Source organism: Nicotiana sylvestris, chromosome 12 (genome assembly GCF_000393655.2).
Source record: "Nicotiana sylvestris chromosome 12, ASM39365v2, whole genome shotgun sequence".
NCBI classification, from domain to species: domain Eukaryota; kingdom Viridiplantae; phylum Streptophyta; class Magnoliopsida; order Solanales; family Solanaceae; genus Nicotiana; species Nicotiana sylvestris.
The window spans coordinates 88,489,842-88,511,460 of NC_091068.1; the positions used below are offsets into that span (position 1 = coordinate 88,489,842).

The 21,619-nt window shown below is 41.1% G+C and overlaps 1 protein-coding gene across 1 annotated transcript; it reads right to left on the reverse strand.

Moving 5' to 3' along the window:
• Positions 1-2,077: 2,077 nt before the first annotated feature.
• Positions 2,078-2,557, reverse strand: LOC138883334 (uncharacterized). Its single transcript, XM_070164016.1, has one exon. The coding sequence runs from the start codon at positions 2,555-2,557 to the stop codon at positions 2,078-2,080; it is 480 nt and encodes a 159-aa protein (XP_070020117.1).
• Positions 2,558-21,619: the final 19,062 nt, after the last annotated feature.

Genomic DNA, 21,619 nt, shown 5'->3' on the forward strand with positions numbered 1-21,619 from the left:
AAGTAGATATGATGGAGACTCTATATGTTGTGCATCGTAACATGGGATGCAGCTCACCGTAAAATCCTTGCAATAACTGCGTCTTTGCACCCAAAAGACCACCATATATATATATATATATATATATATATATATATATATATATATATATATCGACATTGACACTTACTAGTGGTCCAATAAATCAAATGTAGTACAAAGTAAACAAGTATGAAGCATGGTAATTAAAAACAACAGCAACAACAACATACCTAGTAATATCCCATACTGTGGGGTCTGAGGAGCATAGTATGTACGCAGACCTTAACCCTGCCTTGTGGGGATAGAGAGGTTGTTTCCAATAGACCCTCGGCTCAGGAAAGCTTAAGCACAATATTAATGAAAATATAGATATGAATGGATAGTACCAAAAAGCCATATAAAAGAAGAATAAAAATAACACGACAGTAAGGTGATTAACAATGAAAGAAAACAACGGTTAGTCATAAAAACCTACTACCAACAGAAAGCGAGACTGCGTGCCAATACTACTATTATGAACACTCTAGAGTACCTACTCTACTACCCTAATCCTCGACCTCCATATCTTCCTATCAAGGGTCATGTTCTTGGTCAGTTGAAGCTGCGCCATGTCTTGCCTAATCACCTCACTCCACCTTTTCTTTGGCTTACCTCTACCTCTCTGTAGGCCCTCCAATGTCAACCCCTCACACCTCCTCACCGTGCATCTGTGATCCTCCTCCTTACATGACCAAACCACCTAAGCCACGCTTCCCGCATCTTATCCTCGATAGGGGCAACACCAACCTTGTCGCGAATAACCTCATTTTTGATCCTATCTAACCTGGTGTGACTGCACATCCATCTCAACATTCTCATCTCTACTACCTTCATATTCTAGACATGAGCGATCTTGATTGGCCAACACTCAGCCCCATACAACATCATTAGTCTGACCACCACTCTGTAGAACTTACCCTTAAGTTTCGGTGCCACCTTCTTGTCACACAAAATACCGGAAGCGAGTCTCCATTTCATCCATCCCGCCCCAATACGATGTGTGACATCTCCATCAATCTCCCCATCTACCTGAATAATAGACCCAAGATACTTAAAACTCCCTCTCTTAGGGATGACCTATGAGTCCAACCTCACCTCCCCTTCCCTTTCTTGAGTCTCGCCACTAAGCTTACACTCCAAGTATTCTGTCTTAGTCCTGCTCAACTTGAAACCTTTAGACTCCAGGGTCTGCCTCCACACCTCTAATTACGTGTTCACACCGTCTCGTGTCCCGTCAATCAGTACAATATCATCTACAAATATCATGCACCACGGCACTTCTCCTTGGATATGATCACTAGAGCAAACAAAAAAGGGCTGAGTGCTGACCCCTGATGCAACCCCATCATAATTGGAAAATGGTCTGAGTCCCCATCCACTGTCCTCACTCGGGTCTTTTCTCCATCATACATGTCCTTAATCAATCTAACGTAGGCAACAAGTACATATCTATCCTCCAAACATCTCCACAAAACCTCCCTTGGAACTTTATCGTACGCCTTTTCTAAGTCAATGAACACCATATGTAAGTCCTTCTTTCTCTCCCTATACTGCTCCATCAATCTCCTAACAAGGTGGATGACTTCTGTTGATGAACGCCCTAGAATAAACCCAAATTAGTTCTCGAAAATAGACACACTCCTCACCCTTATCTCTACCACTCTCTCCCAGACTTTTATAGTATGGCTAAGCAGCTTGATACGATAGTTATTGCAATTTTGGATATCACCCTTGTTCTTGTATACAGGAACGATTGTGCTCCACCTCCACTCGTCGGACATCTTCTTCATTCTAAAAATGACATTAAATAACCTAGTGAGCCACTCCATGCCTGCCTTAACCGCACTCTTCCAAAACTCCACTAGGATTTCATTCGACCCGGTCACTTTGACCCTACTCATCTTACGCATAGCCTCCTCCAATTCATCAACTCTAATCTGCCTACAATACCCAAAGTCATATCGACTCCCTAAGAGTTCCAAATCACCCAGTACAATGCTCCTGTCCCCCTCCTTATTCAAGAGACTATGAAGTAGGCCTTCCATCTCCGACGGATAAGCCCCTCATCCAACAAAACTTTACTTTTTTCGTCCTTGATGCATTTCACTTGGTCCATGTCTCGTGCTTTCCTTTCTCGCGTCTTGGCTAACCTGAACAGCCTCTTATCCCCACATTGGCCCTCGAGTTCCTCATACAAACGACTAAAAGCTGCAGTCTTTGCCGCCGTAACTGCTAGTTTTGCCTTTTTCTTAGCCAACTTATAATGCTCCCTATTCTCCCTATTATCCTGATTGTCTACACTTTCTACTAGCTTCAGATAAACTACTTTCTTGGTTTTCCCTTTTCCTTGAACCTCTCCATTCCACCACCAATCTCCCTTGTGACCACTAGAGCAACCCTTTGAGACCCCTAATACCTCTCTCGCAGCTTCCCTAATGCATTGCGTAGTCGTGGTCCACATAGCGCTTGCATCTCCACTAGTCCTCCAAGCCCCCATAGTCACCAGCTTGACCCCCAACTCCTGCACTTTAGCTTCCGTCAAGGCTCCCCACTTGATCCTATGTTGGATAATACATCGCCCTCTTCCTCCTCTTCCTTGTTATCTCAAGGTCCATAACCAGGAGCCTATAAAGGGTCGAGAGGTTCTCACTAGGGATGACCTTGCAATCCATGCAAAGACCTCTATATGACTTCCTAGCGAGTAAATAATCATTCTGAGTCTCGCTCACCGAACTCCGAAAGGTGACAAGTGCTCCCTCTTCTTCGGGAAACTCAAGTTTGCTATCACCAAATCAAATGCTCTAGCAAAGTCTAGCAGAGACGTTCCTCCTCCGTTTTTATCTCCAAAACCAAAACCACTATGCATATCATCATATCCCCCAGACATCGCTCCAACGTGGCCATTGAAATCTCCTCCTATGAAAAGCTTCTCGGTATGCGGGATACTACGCACCATCTCATCCAAATCCTCCCAGAAACGCCTCTTGACTTCCTAATCCAAGCTTGCTTGGGGTGCGTACGCACTAATTATGTTCAATAGTAAAGCTTACAACAACTAGCTTAATAGCCATCGGCCTGTCATTCACCCTCCTAACCTCCACCACTAGTTCATGGAGGTCATTATCAACCAAGATACCTACCCCGTTCCTACCCCCACCCTCCCAGAATACCAAAGTTTGAAACTGCCCATATCCCGCGCCTTATCTCCTACCCACCTAGTCTCCTGTACACAAGCTATATTAATCTTTCTTTTCTTAAGAATCTTTATTAACTCTACAAATTTTCTAGTCAAAGTTCCTATGTTCCAAGACCGCACTCTCAACCTAGTAGCTCCCTTAGCCCTCTTACCCCCCGCACCTCTCCCCCGTGCTGACACCCCCAAGGACAAGACCTTACCCTACCATCGTTCACCAAAGCCACTATAATCTAGGAGTCACTGCGCAAGCACTATCCCGAAAACAAGAGACAAAAATAAAATGAATTACCAAAATATAATCTACCACTAAAAGTCACAAAACAGGTGAAGAAGTAAAATAAAGGAACTAACGGAGACTATAATCTACAACTAAAGGTCAGAAAAATAGGTGCATAAATAAAACAAAGGAACTATAATCTACAACTAAAGGATAGAAAAATAGGTGAAAAAATACAATACAAGAGATAGAGGGGCTATAATCTACAATTAAAAGTGAGAAATAAATGTGCGAAACTAGAGCAGAAATACTAGGGGATATTTGAACTAAAGATTCAAAATAAGGATGTAGACAGGTAGATAACAATATAAACAAGTAGGAAAAACTATCACTAATACAATTAATTAAAGATTCAAGAACAAAATAGGCAGGCAAGGGGATACAATTATGCTAAAATATCAAACTATTAAAATATCAAAACAAGAGAGGAATAATAGAACCTAAATTATAACCCTTGAAGTTAACGGAAATCAGGCCGGCGGTGATGGATTTCTACAAGATGGAGCAATACTCAATGTATTTCTCGGTCAAATAGGAATAAGAAACTTCAAATATTTCGTGCTTTCTCTAGTATTTAGATCCACCAAGAAATCAAGATTTCTCGGAGATGGCGAGTTCTTCATTAAGAGATGGAGAGTAGTCAACCAAGATATCAAGCACACGGGAAATGTCGATAGAAATTTTATATGAAAGATACCAAGATTTCTCAGAAAATAGAAGTGACGATCCGGAGAACTCCACCAGATAATTGATTCGTTAAGCGGCGGTGGAAGTGTTGTGTAGTCAAAAGGCAAAAGTCCAGGAATCTACCGTTGATAATGGAGTTACCGGCAACGTGAACAGTGAAGAAGATGCAGAAATGGAAAATGTGAAACGGCGGCAATTCAAGAAATGAAAAACAAGAAAATGGGGTTTACAGCTTTTCGCAAGAAAATGGGGTTTACAAGAAATTAACTCTTGTTACAAAAAGACAATAAAAAGAGAAAAAATTACTAGAATCAAATGGGATTTGAGTTAGCAAGAGACCAGAATCTTTGATTCAAGAAAACAAACTACAAACCCGAAATTGTGAAAACAAATATAGGTAAATGATATAATCCTCCTCTGAACAGTAAACACAAGTCCTCAAATATCGGTTACCTCCTCAAATGGAGTATATATAATATGGTCCCCACTAGATAGGTTATCACAACTCAAGTAATGAAACTTACATATACAATGGCTTCTTGTCAAATATCACGCACGATTCTGCCTAGGCGAACTGCTCGATCCCGTAAGAGTATTTCAAGATTTTGCCGAGGTGAACAACCCGATCCTATAAGAGTGTGATACATGATACTACTGAGGTGAACGACCCTATCCCATAAAAGTATTTTATAAAAATGTTGAGGTGAATGACACAATATCACAAGAATATGATACATGATACTACAAGGCGAACGACCCGATCCCATAAGAGGGTGTTACAATAATCCAGCAGAGGCGAACGGCCCGATCCCATAAGAGTGTGTTATAATAATACTATTGAGGCAAACGACCTGATACCATAAAAGTGTGTTATAATAATACTGCCGAGGCAAACGACCCAATCCCATTAGAATAAGAAGCTTATCAGGTCCTTGCCCCCACTCATGAATATACGTGTAAGTTATTAAATTTAAGGAAACTTTGTGATGAATACCCACAACGCGGGAGAAATTCATAAGGGAAGCACAATTTTCCCGGCTAATCAAATATCTCATCAATTTTCTAAAATAGCGAGTCCATTACGCAAGTATAATCTTAGGTCGTAATGCGAAATAAAGTAATTAAACATGCAAGGATAACTCAATTAGTACAATTAAAGCACGACGTGATTCTAAGTCGACCTGGACATAACCAGGAATTCTAGCATACGGACACACACTCGTCACCTCATATGTGCACATCTCCCACAATATCTAACACAAAAGACATATAACACTTACGGGGTAAATTTCTCCCTCACAAGGTTAGACAAGAGACTTACCTCGCTCCGAACTGCCATAACTGGATCCAACGCCTTTCTAACACCTCAAGCTGATGCCCATCGATCCAAAACTAGTCAAACAATGTGCAAACCAATGAAAATATATTCTAATACTCATAATAAATGCATTTGTAACAATTCTCAACTCCGCTCGAAAAGTAAACAAGGTCAACCCTCGGGCCCACGTGCCCGAATTCTAAAAATATTCGAAGATAATCATTGCCTATAACAACACGGGCTCAAATATATAATTTATTACTAATTCCATGACCAATTTCGTGGTAATAATCCAAAAATATCGATTCTAGAGTTTTTTTTCAAAAATCCCACAATTTCCATAAATTTTCATGTTTAAATAGATATATAACTTATGTATTTAACTTGTAATAAGTGGGAATCGCTTACCTCGTGTTGCTCGATAAAAATATCAGCAAAATAGCTCCCCAAATTCGGCCATCCAAGTGCAAAATGAGAGAAATGAGAGCTAAGTCCCGACTTAATGACAAGTCTGCCCAGACATTTTTGCACCTGCGGACTCCCTAGCCGCACCTGCGGCTTCGCTTCTGCGGAAAAAGGTCCGCTCCTACGGATTCCACTTAGGGCCCAACCATCGTGCCTGCAGGACCACTTCTGCGGTCCACCCTTCACTTCTGCGGATCCGTGCTTATGGATTCCTCTCCGCTTCTGCTATCGCCAACCATATATACCAAACATTGTATCTACGGAGACACGTCGCACCTCCGGGCTCGCAGATGCTGAAAACTTCCTCGCACCAGCAACCACTACTCAACTCCCACAAGGCCGTGCCTGCGAACTTAGGCTTGCTTCTGCGGTCTCGCACCTGTGACCAGATCTTTCACAGGTGCGATCGCACCAGACCTGGTGCTCTTCAGAAATTCCCCAAGTCCAAACTCATCCCGATTTCCAACCCGAATCACCCCGAGGCCCTAGGGACCCATCCAAATATACCAATACATCCTAAAACGCGATGTGGACTCAGTCAAAGCCTTAAATCACGGCAAACAACATCAAAATAATTAATCGACGAAACCTTTGTTTAAACTTTGAAACTTCGCCGAACGCGTTCGAATTATATTTAAACATCTTGAAATGATGCCAAACTTTACATGCAAGTCATAAATCACAATACGAACCTATTCCAAAACTCGAAATCCCAAATGAACATCAATAACACCAAAGTATACTTCAAGTCAAACCAAGAAATTTCTAAAACTTTCAAAATGCCAACTTTTCACAATAAGCGACAAAATTCTCCCGGGCGACCCGATGCTCAACCCGAATATACGCCCAAGTACACAATCATCATACGAACCTATTGGAACCTTCAAATCCTGATTCCAAGATTGTTTACTAAAAAGTTAAACCCTAGTCAACTCTTCAAACTTAAAGGTTCCAAATTGAGAATTTCTTTCCGAATCAACTCTAAACTTTCCGGAATTCAATTCCGACCACACGTACAAGTTATAATATATTAATTGAAGATACTCAGGCCTCAAACCTCTGAACGACATGCTAGATCTTGAAACTACCGATTGGTCATTACATCGGTGAAACCTCTCAACCTTCCAAACCTTCAACTTTCCAAATTTTACCAAAAAGACTCAAACCAACCTACGAACCTCCAAATCAATTTCCGGATATATACCTAAGTCTAAAATCACCATATGAAGCTACTGGAACCATCAAAGCTCTTCTAACTTAAGGTTTCAAACTTGGGACTAAGTGTCCCAATTCACTCTAAAACATCCCCGGAATCAAACCAACCCCTATGGAAAGTCACATAACCATAAATTAACATAGAAGATGCAATAAACATAGAAATAGAGCTACAATACGCAAAACGAGTGGTCGGGTCGTTATAATACAACAAAGGACAACACTTACGATCCAATTTGTTTCGGTGTTGTCTGCCACTGAATATCAAATTTATTAAATTTATTTCCAAAAAACATATGATGTTTCTCAAATTGTGAGAACTTAAGCAGGTAGGGGATCATGCACGCATACATTTCAATGTTTTTCAATCTAGCCTCATACGGTTCACTATATATGGAGTCAGACACATCAATTTTATTTTTATTCAAGTCGAATACCCCCATAAGAAAATGTGTCACATCACTATGTTTTGAAGGTAGTCGATATGGAAAAACGATTTTAACAACCTCTGACCAAACAATTATACATCTCTAATTGACCCCCTACACATACGGTGTGAGATACAATTGATTTTCACAACACCAGAACACATTTAAAGCATCTTCATAAAAATCCTCATACACATGACGCATATAGTCATCGAAAACTATATTTGTAGTCGTTCAATGAAATGGATGGGCCCGATGGTGGTAGCATTCCTTCTTCCTCAAAAAATACAAGACAAAGTCATTATGTTTCATAAAAAAGTAAAAACAAAACTCCATCAGTCATAAATAATTAAAAAAACAAAGTAAGAAGAAAAAAAGAAATGCCTTTTAAATTATCAAACCTTATCATCAAGTACATAGCTATTGTTTGAACGCTTAAGGAATAGCATTTTACTTCTCATTTTTTGACTGTACAATTTTATGGATTCTTTCTTACATCATTATACTTAGTATAAATATCCATTTCTCCCCTAAAAAATTAAAAATAATATCAAAGTCAGAAAGCTAAAAAATTCAGGACAGTTAGTCCTCAATTCTTAATTAGCAACTTATAAGTTCAGGACAGTTAGTCCTGAACTTAAAGTTAAAATTTCAAAAACTTAGGACACTTAGTCCTGGACTTAGAGATGGAAGGTTAGAAGCTCAAAGTTTCAGGAAACTTAGTCTTGAATTTAAAATTAGAAGCTCAGAAATTCAGGACAATTAGTCTTTAATTGCTAATTAGAAGTAGAAAGTTCAATACTTTTAGGGATTTACACATTTTTTTTACCTTTCCTTTTCTCCATGCCCAACCACCCAATGAATTTCTTCAATAACTTTTCATCATCTTTGGCATAATAAAATATATATTTACGAGTATATTTTGATTTTATACAGCCATTATACTCAGCAGTATTCTCATTGTGCGCCATCGATGTTCCTCTCTTTTTTTATCTATGCAAATGGAGATTGCAATTGCCAACTAAGATTCTTATTCCTTTACCCTCCACCAAGCTCTTCTTCAAAATTTCCTTCAACATCCATGGACAAACCTTTATCAATGCTGAGTACGAATAGCAAATAATGGACCATCAAAACCAATACTATCTCTCTTCCTTTTCCTAGTATACTGGTTAATGACTGCATTTTTGTTTTGCTCAGCAAGTAAAACTACATATACATTAGTTTGGCTGCAAGATACCTCATTTCCAGGACACATTGTTTATGAAGAAACTAAAAGTCAGGACATAATTTTTTGAAATGTCCTGACAATTTGAAGTATGAATCTAAAATGCAGGACACAATTTTCTAAAATGTCCTTAAGTTCTGAAATTTGACCCGAAGAAAAGAACATAATACTTGTGTTGTCCACTCTATCTTCTTCTATTTCTTTAAGAGACAATAGTGCTGAGATATTGCTTATGCTTGTTCCATCCATTGCATTTTGTTTATCTTGAAATTGTGCTCCATGTTCTTTGCTTGCAATTTTACAAGATTCTGCAACATTTACAAGAGCAAATACAATTAGTACTTGTTACTAATTTTCAACTAAAACTAACATGTATAAGAACAACAAAACTCCATCTAACCATTCGCAAATGTCAAGATCAATCCAGTTAAATCATTATATTGACTAGCATCATTTTTGTGACGATCCGGCCGGTCATCTTAAGAATTAATACCCCAATCCTCTATTAACTTCTTTCTCCAAGTTTATTTCTGCTATTTTAATTTGCCGGGATGTTCGGTTTTGAGTTTCGAAGAGTTTTGGGACACTTAGTACCTAAATAAGAGTTTAAGTGTTGGAAAGTTGACCGTATTTGGAACCGTGTGAGACGGCCTCGGAATGGAAATCCGATGGTTCCGTTAGCTCTGTTGGGTGATTTAGAGTTTAGGAGCATGTTCTGATTGTGTTTTGGAGGTCCGTAGCTAATTTAGGCTTGAAATGCCGAAAGTTGAATTTTTGAAGTTTCCGGTTCGATAGTGAGATTTTGATCCAATGGTTAGAATGGAATTCTGGAAGTTGGAGTAGCTCTGTAGTGTTGAATGTGGCGTGTGTGCAAAATTTCAGATCATTCGGACGAGGTTTGATTGACTTTTTGATCGAAAGCATGTTTTTAGAGTTTTTGGACTTCTTAGGCTTGAGTCCGATGAACAATTGGTGTTATGATGTTGTTTTGAGCATTCCGAAGGTTGGAACAAGTTTGAATGATGTTATGGGATATGTTGGTAGGTTTGGTTGATGTCCCGAGGGCCTCGGGTGTGTTTCGGATGCTCAACGGACCATTTTTGGACATGGAGAAGGGTCAGATTTTTGCTGGTATTTATTGCAAATTGTTCTTCATTGCGATCGCGTGGGGAGGATCACGATCACGAAGGCTTAGATGAGGTAGAGGGAATTTTGCCCTTCTTATTTGCGTGAAGAGGAATGGGAACGCGTAGCTGTGGGAGATGCTGAATTGCAAACACGTGGGTTGTTAAGTGTTTCTCTACGCGATCGCGTGGAGTCAACCGCGATCGCGTAGGTCTGAGGAAGCTAAGCATCACGTTCACGGATGGGGTTCTGTGTTCGCATAAATAGGCGCGTGGTCTTTTCTCTTCGCGATTACGTTTGGACTTCTGCGATCGCGATTAAGGGAAAAGCTGGGGAGAATATAAAAATTTCAAATCGAGGGTTTAGCCATTTTTGAGAAAACTTAAGCTTGGGAGGTCGGATGTGAGCGAGGTTTTGAGGGATTTTCAGAGATATCAATTGGATAATGATTCTTAACTCCTTTTTGTTCGTAACCCATTAATCTAAACATGAATTCATCATTTAATTTCGGATTGGAGATGAAAATTGGGAAAAAATTGGAAGAAAGTTCTTAGACCTAGAATTCGACTTTTGATTGGGAATTTGACCTTGGATTTGGATAATTTTTGTATGCATGAACTCGTGAGAGCGTGAGGATTCTAAAAATATAAATTTTACCCGATTTCGAGACGTGGGCCCGAGGGGTGTTTTGGTCATTTTACCTAATTTCGCGTATTAGCTTCGAATTTCTTTGTAGAATCAATTACTTGAAGTTTTATTTACATTATGCAATTGAATTAAATAGATCTGGGCCATTTGGAGTCAAGTACTCGTGGCAAGAGCGTGGTTTTGGGTTGATTTTGAGCTGGTTCGAGGTAAGTGGCTTATCTAACCTTGTGTGGGGGACCTTCCCCTTAGGTTTGGTATATTTGGTAATTGAAATGCCTTGTACGTGAGGTGACGAGTACGTACTTGTGCTAATTGTTGGAAATCTGGTTTTCATTAAGTAATCACTAGTATGTTTCCTTTCCTATTTTTATTACTTGCACTATTAAGCCTGTTGTTAGCTTAGAAAATCATGTCTAAGTAACTTAATTGCTTTATTTGCTCAACCTGCCTTACCTGATTTCTGTGCAACATACTAGGCTAGAATCACTTGTTGCCTTAATATGAAATTTTGCCATTTCTGTATATTTTCCTTTTGTTGCTGTGTATTTATTTTGGGACTATGGATGTGGGATTTCAGTAGCTCCCCCTTGTCTATTTATTTTGGGAATACGGATGTGGGATTCCAGTAGATCCCCCTGCACAGTTATATGGAACTATGAGAATGCACCCGGTAGATTCCCCCAGTACTGGGTATTTACATTTGGGACTACGGAACGGGATTCCGGTAGATCCCCGCGCACTATGAGTTGGACTACGGGATGGGATCCCGGGAGATCCATTGGATATATACATATGGGACTACAAGACGGTATCCTGGGAGATCCCTGATTGTTATTATTGGTGCTAAGCTATATTTCTTTTCCGTGTTTACCTTGCATCTGTGTAGTTGTTGCTATTCTGTACATCCTGTGTTATTTTACCGTTGTACTTATTTATACTATTCTGTTCTATACTATTGATCTTTATATTTTATTTAATCTCAGTAGGGCCCCAACCTTCCTCGTCACTACCCGACCGAGGTTAGGTTTGGCACTTACTGAGTGCCGCTGTGGTGTACTCATGCCCCTTCTGCACATGTTTTTCATGTACAGATCTAGGTACTACAACTCAGTCCTATCATCCGTGAAGCGAGGCGACTGCTTTAGAGACTTCGAGGTACATCTGCCGCATCCGTAAACCGAGGAGTCCCTTTCTATTCTAGCTTTTAAACATTTGCCCTTTTGTATTTCTTTCCCTTGTTAGATATTCTGGAGTTAGACATTGTAGATATCCAAAGGCTTGTGGTTCCGTGAGTTTTCGGGTTTTGGGAAATTGTACTTGATTCTGAGAATGTTGTGTTGTATATGCCGAGCGGCACTTTTAAACACTATTATTATCACTCTTCATTCTGTTTTAATTTGTTTTTATTCCGCATTTTGGTTATCTTCTGCAATTTAGGCTTATCTAGTCGTAGAGGAATAGGTGTTGTCACGATGGTTCAATAAGTGCGAACCGGGGTCGTGATAAGTTGGTATCAGAGCTATAGGTTCATAGGAGTCATGTATCACAAGCCGATTTATTAGAGTCTCGTTGATCGGTACGGAGACGTCTGTACTTATCTACGAGAGGCTATGTAACTGTTAGGAAAATTCTACTTTATTTGATTTCCTTATCGTGCGATATTTTGACATCACAATTCTAAACTTTTGTCTTCTATTCTCTCACAGATGGTGAGGACACGTGCTACTCGAGATGATCAGGAACCCGCGCCCCCTACTGAAGCCATTAGAGGCCGGGGCCAGGGTAGAGGCTGAGGACGCGCACGTGGTGCAGCTAGAGCACCTACATGAGCTGCTGCCGAGGTACCACCAGCAGTTCCAGCCGGAGTCCAGGCACCTGACACGCCTACTGCTACCACTACTCTAGCTCTTCAGGAGACTTTGGCACAGTTTATGAGCATGTACACCACTCTGGCTCAGGCAGGGTTGCTTCCCCTTGCTGTAGCTACATCTCAGGCCGGGGGAGGAGCACAGACTCCTACTGCCCGCACTCCTGAGTAGTGAGTGCATGTTGAGTAGGTCCCTGAGATTATTCATTTACCACCTATAGTGCCAATTCAACCCGAGGACAGTGCGCAGCTTCTGAGGAGGAGCAACTGAGGCTTGAGAGGTTCTAGAGGTACAAGCCTCCTGTATTCAGTGGTCTAGCATCGGAGGATGCTCTGGGATTTCTTGATGAGAGTTACTTCATTCTCCGTACCATGGGTATATCACGATCGAGCGGGGTTTCCTTTACTACTTTCCAGCTTTGAGGAGCCGCCTATGAGTGGTGGCACACCTATGAGTTAGACAGTCCGGATGAGGCTGCTTCACTGACTTGGACTCAGTTTTCAAATCTGTTCCTGAGAGAGTATGTTCCTCAGAGCCTTAGGGATGCATGACGTGCAGAGTTTGAGTATTTGTGCAAGGGTACTATGACTGTCTCAAAGTATGCTGACCGTTACACCAGTTTGGCTAGGCATGCACCAGCCTTGGTTTCCATTGTTCGCGAGAGGGTTCGCCGGTTTATTGAGGGGCCTTATTCCCAGCATTAGGTCTAGCGTGGCTCATGAGTTGGAGATGGATATTTCTTATCAGCAGGTGGTGAGCATTGCCAGGAGGATTTAGGATATGCATTCTAGGGAGAGAGAGGAGAGGGAGACCAAGAGGACCCGAGAGTCGGGCCATTTCTCTAGTGCCCGTGCCCCAGCAACAGGTCATCATGGTTGGGGTTATATGAGTCACCCTTTTCATTCAATTCTTCTAGCAGCCAGTGGTATCCCAGCTCCTCCTAGGCCTTAGGAGCCTTATTATGCACCACCGGTATCTGGTGCGCCTCTTGTGCGGGGTGCTTTCAGAGGTCAGTCCAGCAGACCTAGCTCGAGCTAGTAACAGCCACCACATCCTCCTAGAGCTTGTTTTGAGTGTGGTGACACACGTCATATGGTGAGGTATTTCCCCAGACTTGGGAGGGGTGCATCTCCACAAACTTCTCAACCACAGCGTGCCCCACAGAGTTCTCAAGCTATGGTTACGGCTCTAGTTGCTACCCCACCTGCTCAGCTAGCTAGAAGCGGAGGTCGGGGAGGTAGAGGTTGCCCTAAAGGGGGAGGAAAGGCCAGATACTATGACCTTCCTACCTGTACCGAGGTTGTTGTCTCCGATTCTGTCATCATATGTATTATACTAGTTTGTCATAGCGATGCATCGGTTCTATTCGATCTAGGCTCCACTTACTCTTATGTGTCTTCTTATTTTGCTCCGTATTTGGGTGTATCTCGGGATTCTTTTAGTTCCCCTATTTATGTTTCTACTCCTATGGGAGATTCTCTTATTGTGGATCGCATTTATAGGTCGTGTTTGGTTGCTCTTAGTGGTTTTGAGACTAGAGCCGATCTATTGTTGCTTAACATGGTAGATTTTGATATTATCTTGGGCATGGACTTGTTGTCGCCCCATTATGCTATTCTTAATTGTCATGCCAAAACCGTGACTCCGGCTATGCCAAGTGTACCGCGTGTTGAGTGGAGGGGTACTTTAGATCACACTCCCAGTAGAGTTATTTCTTTTCTTAAAGCTCAGCGTATGGTTGAGAAGGGGTGTGACGCGTATTTAGCTTATGTGAGAGATGTCAGTGTTGATACCCCTTCAGTTGATTCAGTCCCTGTAGTATGGGATTTTCCCGATGTGTTTTCGGTTGATCTTCCAGGCATGCCGCCTGATAGAGATATTGATTTTGGCATTGATCTGTTGCCGAACACTCAGCCCGTTTCTATTTCTCCGTATCGTATGGCTCCTCTTGAGTTGAAGGAGTTGAAAGATCAGTTACAGGAATTGCTTGATAAGGGTTTTATTCGGCCTAGTGTATTACCTTCGGGTGCTCCTGTCTTGTTTGTGAAGAAAAAAGATGGTTCTATGCGTATGTGTATTGATTATCGCCAGTTGAACAAGGTTACAGTGAAGAACCGTTATCCTTTGCCTCGTATTGATGATCTGTTTAACCAGCTTCAGGGCGTACGAGTGTTTTCTAAGATTGATTTGCGCTCAGGTTACCATCAGTTGAAGATTCGGGAGCCAGATATCCCGAAGACTACTTTTAGGACTCAGTATGGTCATTACGAGTTCCTTGTCATGTCATTTAGACTGACCAATGCCCCAGCAACCTTTATGCATTTGATGCACAATGTGTTTCAGCCGTATCTTGACTCATTTGTCATTGTCTTTATTGATGATATTCTGGTGTATTCCCGGAGTCAGGAAGATCATGAGTAACACTTGAGGAATGTGCTTCAGACTCTGAGAGAGAAGAAGTTATATGCTAAGTTCTCGAAATATGAGTTTTGGTTGGATTCAGTGGCATTCTTCGGCCACGTGGTATCGAGTGAGGGTATTCAGGTGGATCAGAAGATAATAGAGGTCATGCAGAGTTGACCCAGACCATCCTCAGCTACAGAGATCCGCAGTTTCCTTGGCTTGGTGGGTTACTACCGTCGTTTTGTGAAGGGGTTTTCATCGATTGCAGCCCCTATGACCAGGTTGACCCAGAAAGATGCTCTATTTTAGTGGACGGAGGAGTGTGAGGCGAGCTTTCAGAAGCTCAAGACAACTTTGATTACAGCCCCAGTTTTGATATTGCCTGCAGGTTTGAGGTCTTATACGGTCTATTGTGATGCCTCGAGGATTGGCCTCAAAGCGGTGTTGATACAATACAGTGTGGTGATTGCCTACACGTCCAGGTAGTTGAAGATACATGAGAAGAACTACCCTGTTCACGACCTTGAGTTAGCTGCCATTGTTCACGCCCTGAAGATCTGGCGCCATTATTTATATAGGGTTCCCTGTGAGATTTATACTGACCATCGGAGCTTACAACACTTGTTCAAGCAAAAAGATCCAAATTTGCACTAGAGGAGGTGGTTAGAGTTGCTGAAGGACTATGACATCACTATTTTGTATCACCCGGGCAAGGCCAACAAGGTGGCCGATGCTTTGAGTCACCAGGCAGAGAGTTTGGGGAGTTTAGCTTGTTTACCAGTATCGGAGAGGCATATGGCGATAGATGTTCAGGCCTTAGCCAGCCAGTTTGTGAGATTAGATCTTTCGGAGCCCAGTCGGGTTCTAGCTTGCGTGGTTTCTCGGTCTTCCTTACTTGATCGTACCAGGGAGCGTTAGTATGATGACCCTCATTTGCTTGTCCTCAAGGACAAGGTTTAGCACGGTGATGCCAGAGATGTGCCTATTGGTGATGATGGGGTATTGAGGATGCAGGTTCAGATTTGTGTATCCAATGTCGATGGGCTTCGAGAGTTGATTCTAAATGAGGCTCATAGTTTGCGGTATTCCATCCATCCGGGTGCCGCGAAAATGTATCAGGATTTGAGGTAGCACTATTGCTGGAGGCGGATGAAGAAGGATATAGTTGGATTTGTAGCTCGGTGCCTCAACTATCAGCAGGTGAAGTATGAGCACCAGAGACCGGGTGGGTTGCTTCACCAGATAGAGATTCCGAAGTGGAAGTGGGAGCGGATCACCACGGACTTTGTAGTTGGGCTTCCCCGGACTTTGAGGAAGTTTGATGTTATTTGGGTGATTATGGATTGGCTGACCAAGTCTGCTCACTTTATTCCTGTATGTACTACTTATTCTTCGGAGTGGTTGGCAAAGATTTATATCTGGGAGATTCTTCGTCTGCATGGTATTCTAGTGTCCATCATTTCAGATAGAGGTACACAGTTCACATCACAGTTCTGGAGGGCCGTTCAGCATGAGTTTGGTACTCGGGTGGAGTTGAGTACATCATTTTACCCTCAAACGGACGGACAGTCTGAGCACTATTCAGATTCTTAAGGATATGCTCCGTGCATGTGTGATTGAGTTTGGAGGGTCTTGGGATCAGTTCTTGCCATTGGCGGCGTTTGCTTACAACAATAGCTATCAATTTAGCATTCAGATGGCACCGTATGAGGCTTTATATGGTAGATTGTGTAGATCCTTGGTGGGTTGGTTTGAGTCGGGCGATGCTAGACTATTGGGCATAGACTTGGTTCAGGATGCTTTGGAGAAGGTCAAGGTGATTCAGGATAGACTCCGTACAGCCCACTCCAGAAAAAAGAGTAACGCGGATCAGAAGGTTCGTGATGTTTCTTATATGGTTGGGAGCGGGTTCTGCTTCGGGTTTCACCTATGAAGGGCGTTATGAGATTTGGGAATAAAGGGAAGTTGAGTCCGAGGTTTATTGGCCCTTTTGAGATATTGAGGCGTGTTGAGGATGTTGCTTATGAGCTTGCCTTACCTTCCAGCTTGGCAAGAGTTCATCCGGTATTTCATATTTCGATGTTCCAGAGGTATCATGGTGATCCGTCACACGTGTTAGATTTCAGTTCCGTCTAGTTGGACAAGGATCTATCCTATGTTGAGGAGCTAGTGGCAATATTAGACATGTAGGTTAGAAATCTGAGGTCGAAGAACATTGCATCCGTGAAGGTTCAGTGGCGGGGTCAGCTGGTCTAGGAGGTAACCTGGGAGACCGAGCAGGATATGCAGTAGCCATTACCCTCATCTTTTCACTACTTCAGGTATGTCTTTATGCTCGTTCGAGGACGAACGAATGTTTAAGTGTAGGAGGATGTGACGACTCGGCCAGTCGTCTTAATAATTAACGCTCTGATCCCTTATTAATTGCTTTCCCCAAGTTTATTTCTGCTATTTCGATTTGCTGGGATATTCGGTTTTGAGTTTCGGAGAGTTTTTGGATACTTAGTCCCTAAATGAGAGATTAAGTGTTGGAAAGTTGACCGTAGTCGGGACAGTCTGAAGACGGTCTCAGAATGGAAATCCGATGGTTCCGTTAGCTGTGTTGGGTGATTTCGGGTTTAGGAGCGTGTTCGGATTGTGTTTTGGAGGTCTGTAGCTAATTTAGGCTTGAAATGCCAAAAATTGAATTTTTAAAGTTTTCGGTTTGATAGTGAGATTTTGATCCGAGGGTCGGAATGGAATTTTATAAGTTGGAGTAGCTCCGTAGAGTTGAATGTGATATGTGTACAAAATTTCAGGTCTTTCGGACGAGGTTTGATAGACCTTTTGATCAAAAGCGTGTTTTTAGAGTTTTTGGACTTCTTAGGCTTGAATACGATGAAAAATTGGTGTTTTGATGTTGTTTTGAGCATTCCGAAGGTTGGAACAAGTTTGAACGATGTTATGGGATAAGTTGGTAGGTTTGGTTGAGGTCCTGAGGGTCTCAGGTGTGTTTCGTATGCTCAATGGACCATTTTTGGACTTGGAGAAGGGTCAGATTTTTGCTGGTATTTATTGCAGACTGTTCTTCATCGCGATCGCGTGCGGAGGATCGCGATCACGAAGGCTTAGATGAGGCAGAGGGAATTTTTCCCTTCGCATTCGCGTGAAGAGGAATGCGAACGCATAGCTATGGGAGATGCTGAATTGCGAACACGTGGGCTAGGCCGCGTTCGCGTAGAAGGAATAAGGCGGCATTGGGTTGTTAAGTGTTTCTCTATGCGGTCGCGTGGAGTCAACCGCGATCGCGTAGGTCTGAGGGAGCTAAGCATCGCGTTCGCGGATAGGGTTCTGCGTTCACATAGAGTAAATTTGAGGCGCGTGGTCTTTGCTCTTCGCGATAGCGTCTGGACTTCCGCGATCGTGATTAAGGGAAAAGCTGGGCAGAATATAAAAATTTCAAATCGAGGGTTTAGCCATTTTTGAGAAAACTTAAGCTTGGGAGCTCGTATTTGAGCGAGGTTTTGATGGATTTTCAAAGATATCCATTGGGTAACGATTCTTAACTCATTTTTGCTCGTAACCCATTAATCTAAACATGAATTCATCATTTAATTTCGGATTGGAGATGAAAATTGGAAGAAAGTTCTTAGACGTAGAATTTGACTTTTGATTAGGAATTTGACCTGGGATTGGGATAATTTTGGTATGCATGAACTCGTGAGAGTGTGAGGATTCTGAAAAGATAAATTTTACCCGATTCCGAGACGTGGGTTCGAGGGGCGTTTTGGTCATTTTACCTAATTTCACGTATTAGCATAGAATTTCTTTGTAGAATCAGTTACTTGAAGTGTTATTTACATTATGCAATTGAATTGAATAGATTTGGGCAATTTTGGAGTCGAGTACTCGTGGCAAGAGCGTGGATTCGAGTTGATTTTGAGCCAGTTCGAGGTAATTGGCTTGTCTAACCTTGTGTGGGGGACCTTCCCTTTAGGATTGGTATATTTGGTAATTGAAATGCTTTGTACCTGAGGTGACGAGTGCGTACTTGTGCTAATTTTTGGAAATCCAGTTTTCATTAAGTAATCACTAGTATGTTTCCTTTCCTGTTTTTATTGCTTGCACTGTTAAGCTTGTTGTTAGCTTAGGAAATCATGTCTAAGTGACTTAATTACTTTATTTGCTCAACCTGCCTTACCTGAATTCTGTGTAGTATGCTAGGCTAGAATCACTTGTTGCCTTAATATGAAATTTTGCCATTTTTGTATATTTTCTTGTTGCTGCTGTGTATTTATTTTGGGACTACGGATGTGGGATTCCGGTAGCTCCCCCTTGTCTGTTTATTTTGGGACTACAGATGTGAGATTCTGGTAGATCCCCCTGCATAGTTATATGGAACTACGTAAATGCACTCGGTAGATACCCCTAGTATTGGTATTTATATTTGGGACTACGGAACGGAATTCCGGTAGATCCCCACGCACTAGTTGTTGGACTATGGGACGGGATCCTAGGAGATCCATTGGATATGTACATATGAGACTACAGGACAGTATCCTGGGAGATCCCCGATTGTTATTATTGGTGCTCAGCTATATTTCTTTTCCGTGTTTACCTTGCTTCTGTATAGTTGTGTATGTCCTGTACGTCCTGTGTTATTTTACTGTTGTACTTATTTATATTATTCTGTTCTATACTCTTGATCTTTATATTTTATTTAACCTCAGTAGGGCCTTGACTTTCCTCGTCACTACCTGACCAAGGTTAGGCTTAACACTTATTGAGTACCGTTGTGGTGTACTCATGCCCCTTCTGCGCATGTTTTTCATCTGCAGATCTAGGTACTGCGACTCAGTCCTATCACCCGTGAGGCGAGGCGACTGCTCTAGAGACCTCGAGGTACATCTTCCGCGTCCGCAAACCGAGGAGTCCCTTTCTATTCTAGCTTTTAAACATTTATCCTTCTGTATTTTTTTCCCTTGTTGGATATTCTGGAGTTAGACATTGTAGATATCCAAAGGCTTGTGGTTCCGTGAGTTTCCGGGTTTTGGGATAGTGTACTTGATTCTGAGAATGTTGTGTTGTATATGCCGAGCGGCACTTTTAAACACTATTTTTATCACTCTTCATTCTGTTTTAATTTATTTTTATTCCACATTTTTGTTATCTTCCGCGATTTAGGCTTACCTAGTCATAGAGGACTAGGTGCCATCACGATGGTTCAAAGAGGGTGAACCCGGGTCGTGATAATTTTAACTTCCAATATTGGCTCTAAGAGAGAGAGGTGTAGAGATATTATACGTTCCTTCTATAAATTTGCAGACAATCTCAGTTATTCTTATTACTTGGGTATTTTCTATGCCCCAAAATTGCCCCCCCCCCCCCACTTCTCTCTTTCCAAATTTCTTCATTATGATGTTCCACTCCATCTTCCTTTCTTTAATTTTGCTCTGCAAGAAAAGCTACATATACATTAGTTTGGCTGCTAGACCTCATTTCCAGGATACATTATCCTATGAAGAAACAAAAAGTCAGAACATAGTTTTTTAAATATCCTAAAAAAATTGAAGTGTGAATCTTAAATCCAGGACACATTTTTCTGAAATGTCCTTAAGTTTTGGGATTGGACCTAAAGAAATTAAAATTCAGGATACAATATCTCAAAGTTCAAAAAATCTAATTATTAAAAAAAGAACTTAATACATGTGTTGTCCACCCTATCTTTCTCTATTTCTTTAAGAATCGATGGAGTTGAGATATCGTATGTTCCTTCAACATATTTGCAAATGATATTACTTATGCTTTCTCCCTGCATTGCATTTTCTTTATCTTGAGTTTGCATTCCATGTTCTTTGTTTGTAGCTTCACAAGATTCTGTAAACCTAGCTTAAAATTTAGGACAATTAATTCTGAACTTTTATATACTAAAAAATGGAGGACAGTTACTCCTAAATTTTATGTTAGAAGCTCAAACATTCAGGACATTTAGTCCTGAATTTCAAATTAGAAGCTCAAAAATTCAGGACATGCAGTCCTAAATATAAACATAAAAGCTCAAAATTGAGGACAATTAGTCCTCACTTCCTAATTAGTAGTAGATAGTTCATAATACAATGTAATTAAAAGTAACAAGTTATTTTCATGTTATCTTGATGTCCTTTTGAATCTTTTTTTTCCTAATAAAGTTATTTTGATGAATTCTAATACATTCTGTCTGCAAATCCTTTTTCATCTCCGTAGATAACCTCTAAATCAAAACTCATAAAACATAAAAGTATCTTAAGAAAAAATAAGCAAATAAAAAAACTAATTGTATTCAAAGACAGAAAACTTACATCAACAATTTCATTAAGCAAGCCTTCATCAAATTGTGTTGAAGGCATTGAACTTTGATCTCGAGATAATTACGCATGCACACTAGTGGGCTCCATAACTTCTTCAGAATAAGCAATGGGTACTATTTCGAGTATCTAAAATACCTATTTTATAAGAAAAAAAGTATGTAGTTAGAACTAAAGCACAGAGACAAAAAGATAACTATTAATACTATTAACTTACTTTTTCATTATGGATGTAGTTTTTACAGAGGCTCTCATAATGTAGCGACTTCATATCTTAATAACATACCATCCTAGGGAACCCGCATTCTTTAAATTTGACAAAGTATTTTTCTTGAACAGTTGAGAATACTTCTACAATCCAAACACAGAAGGCGAAAG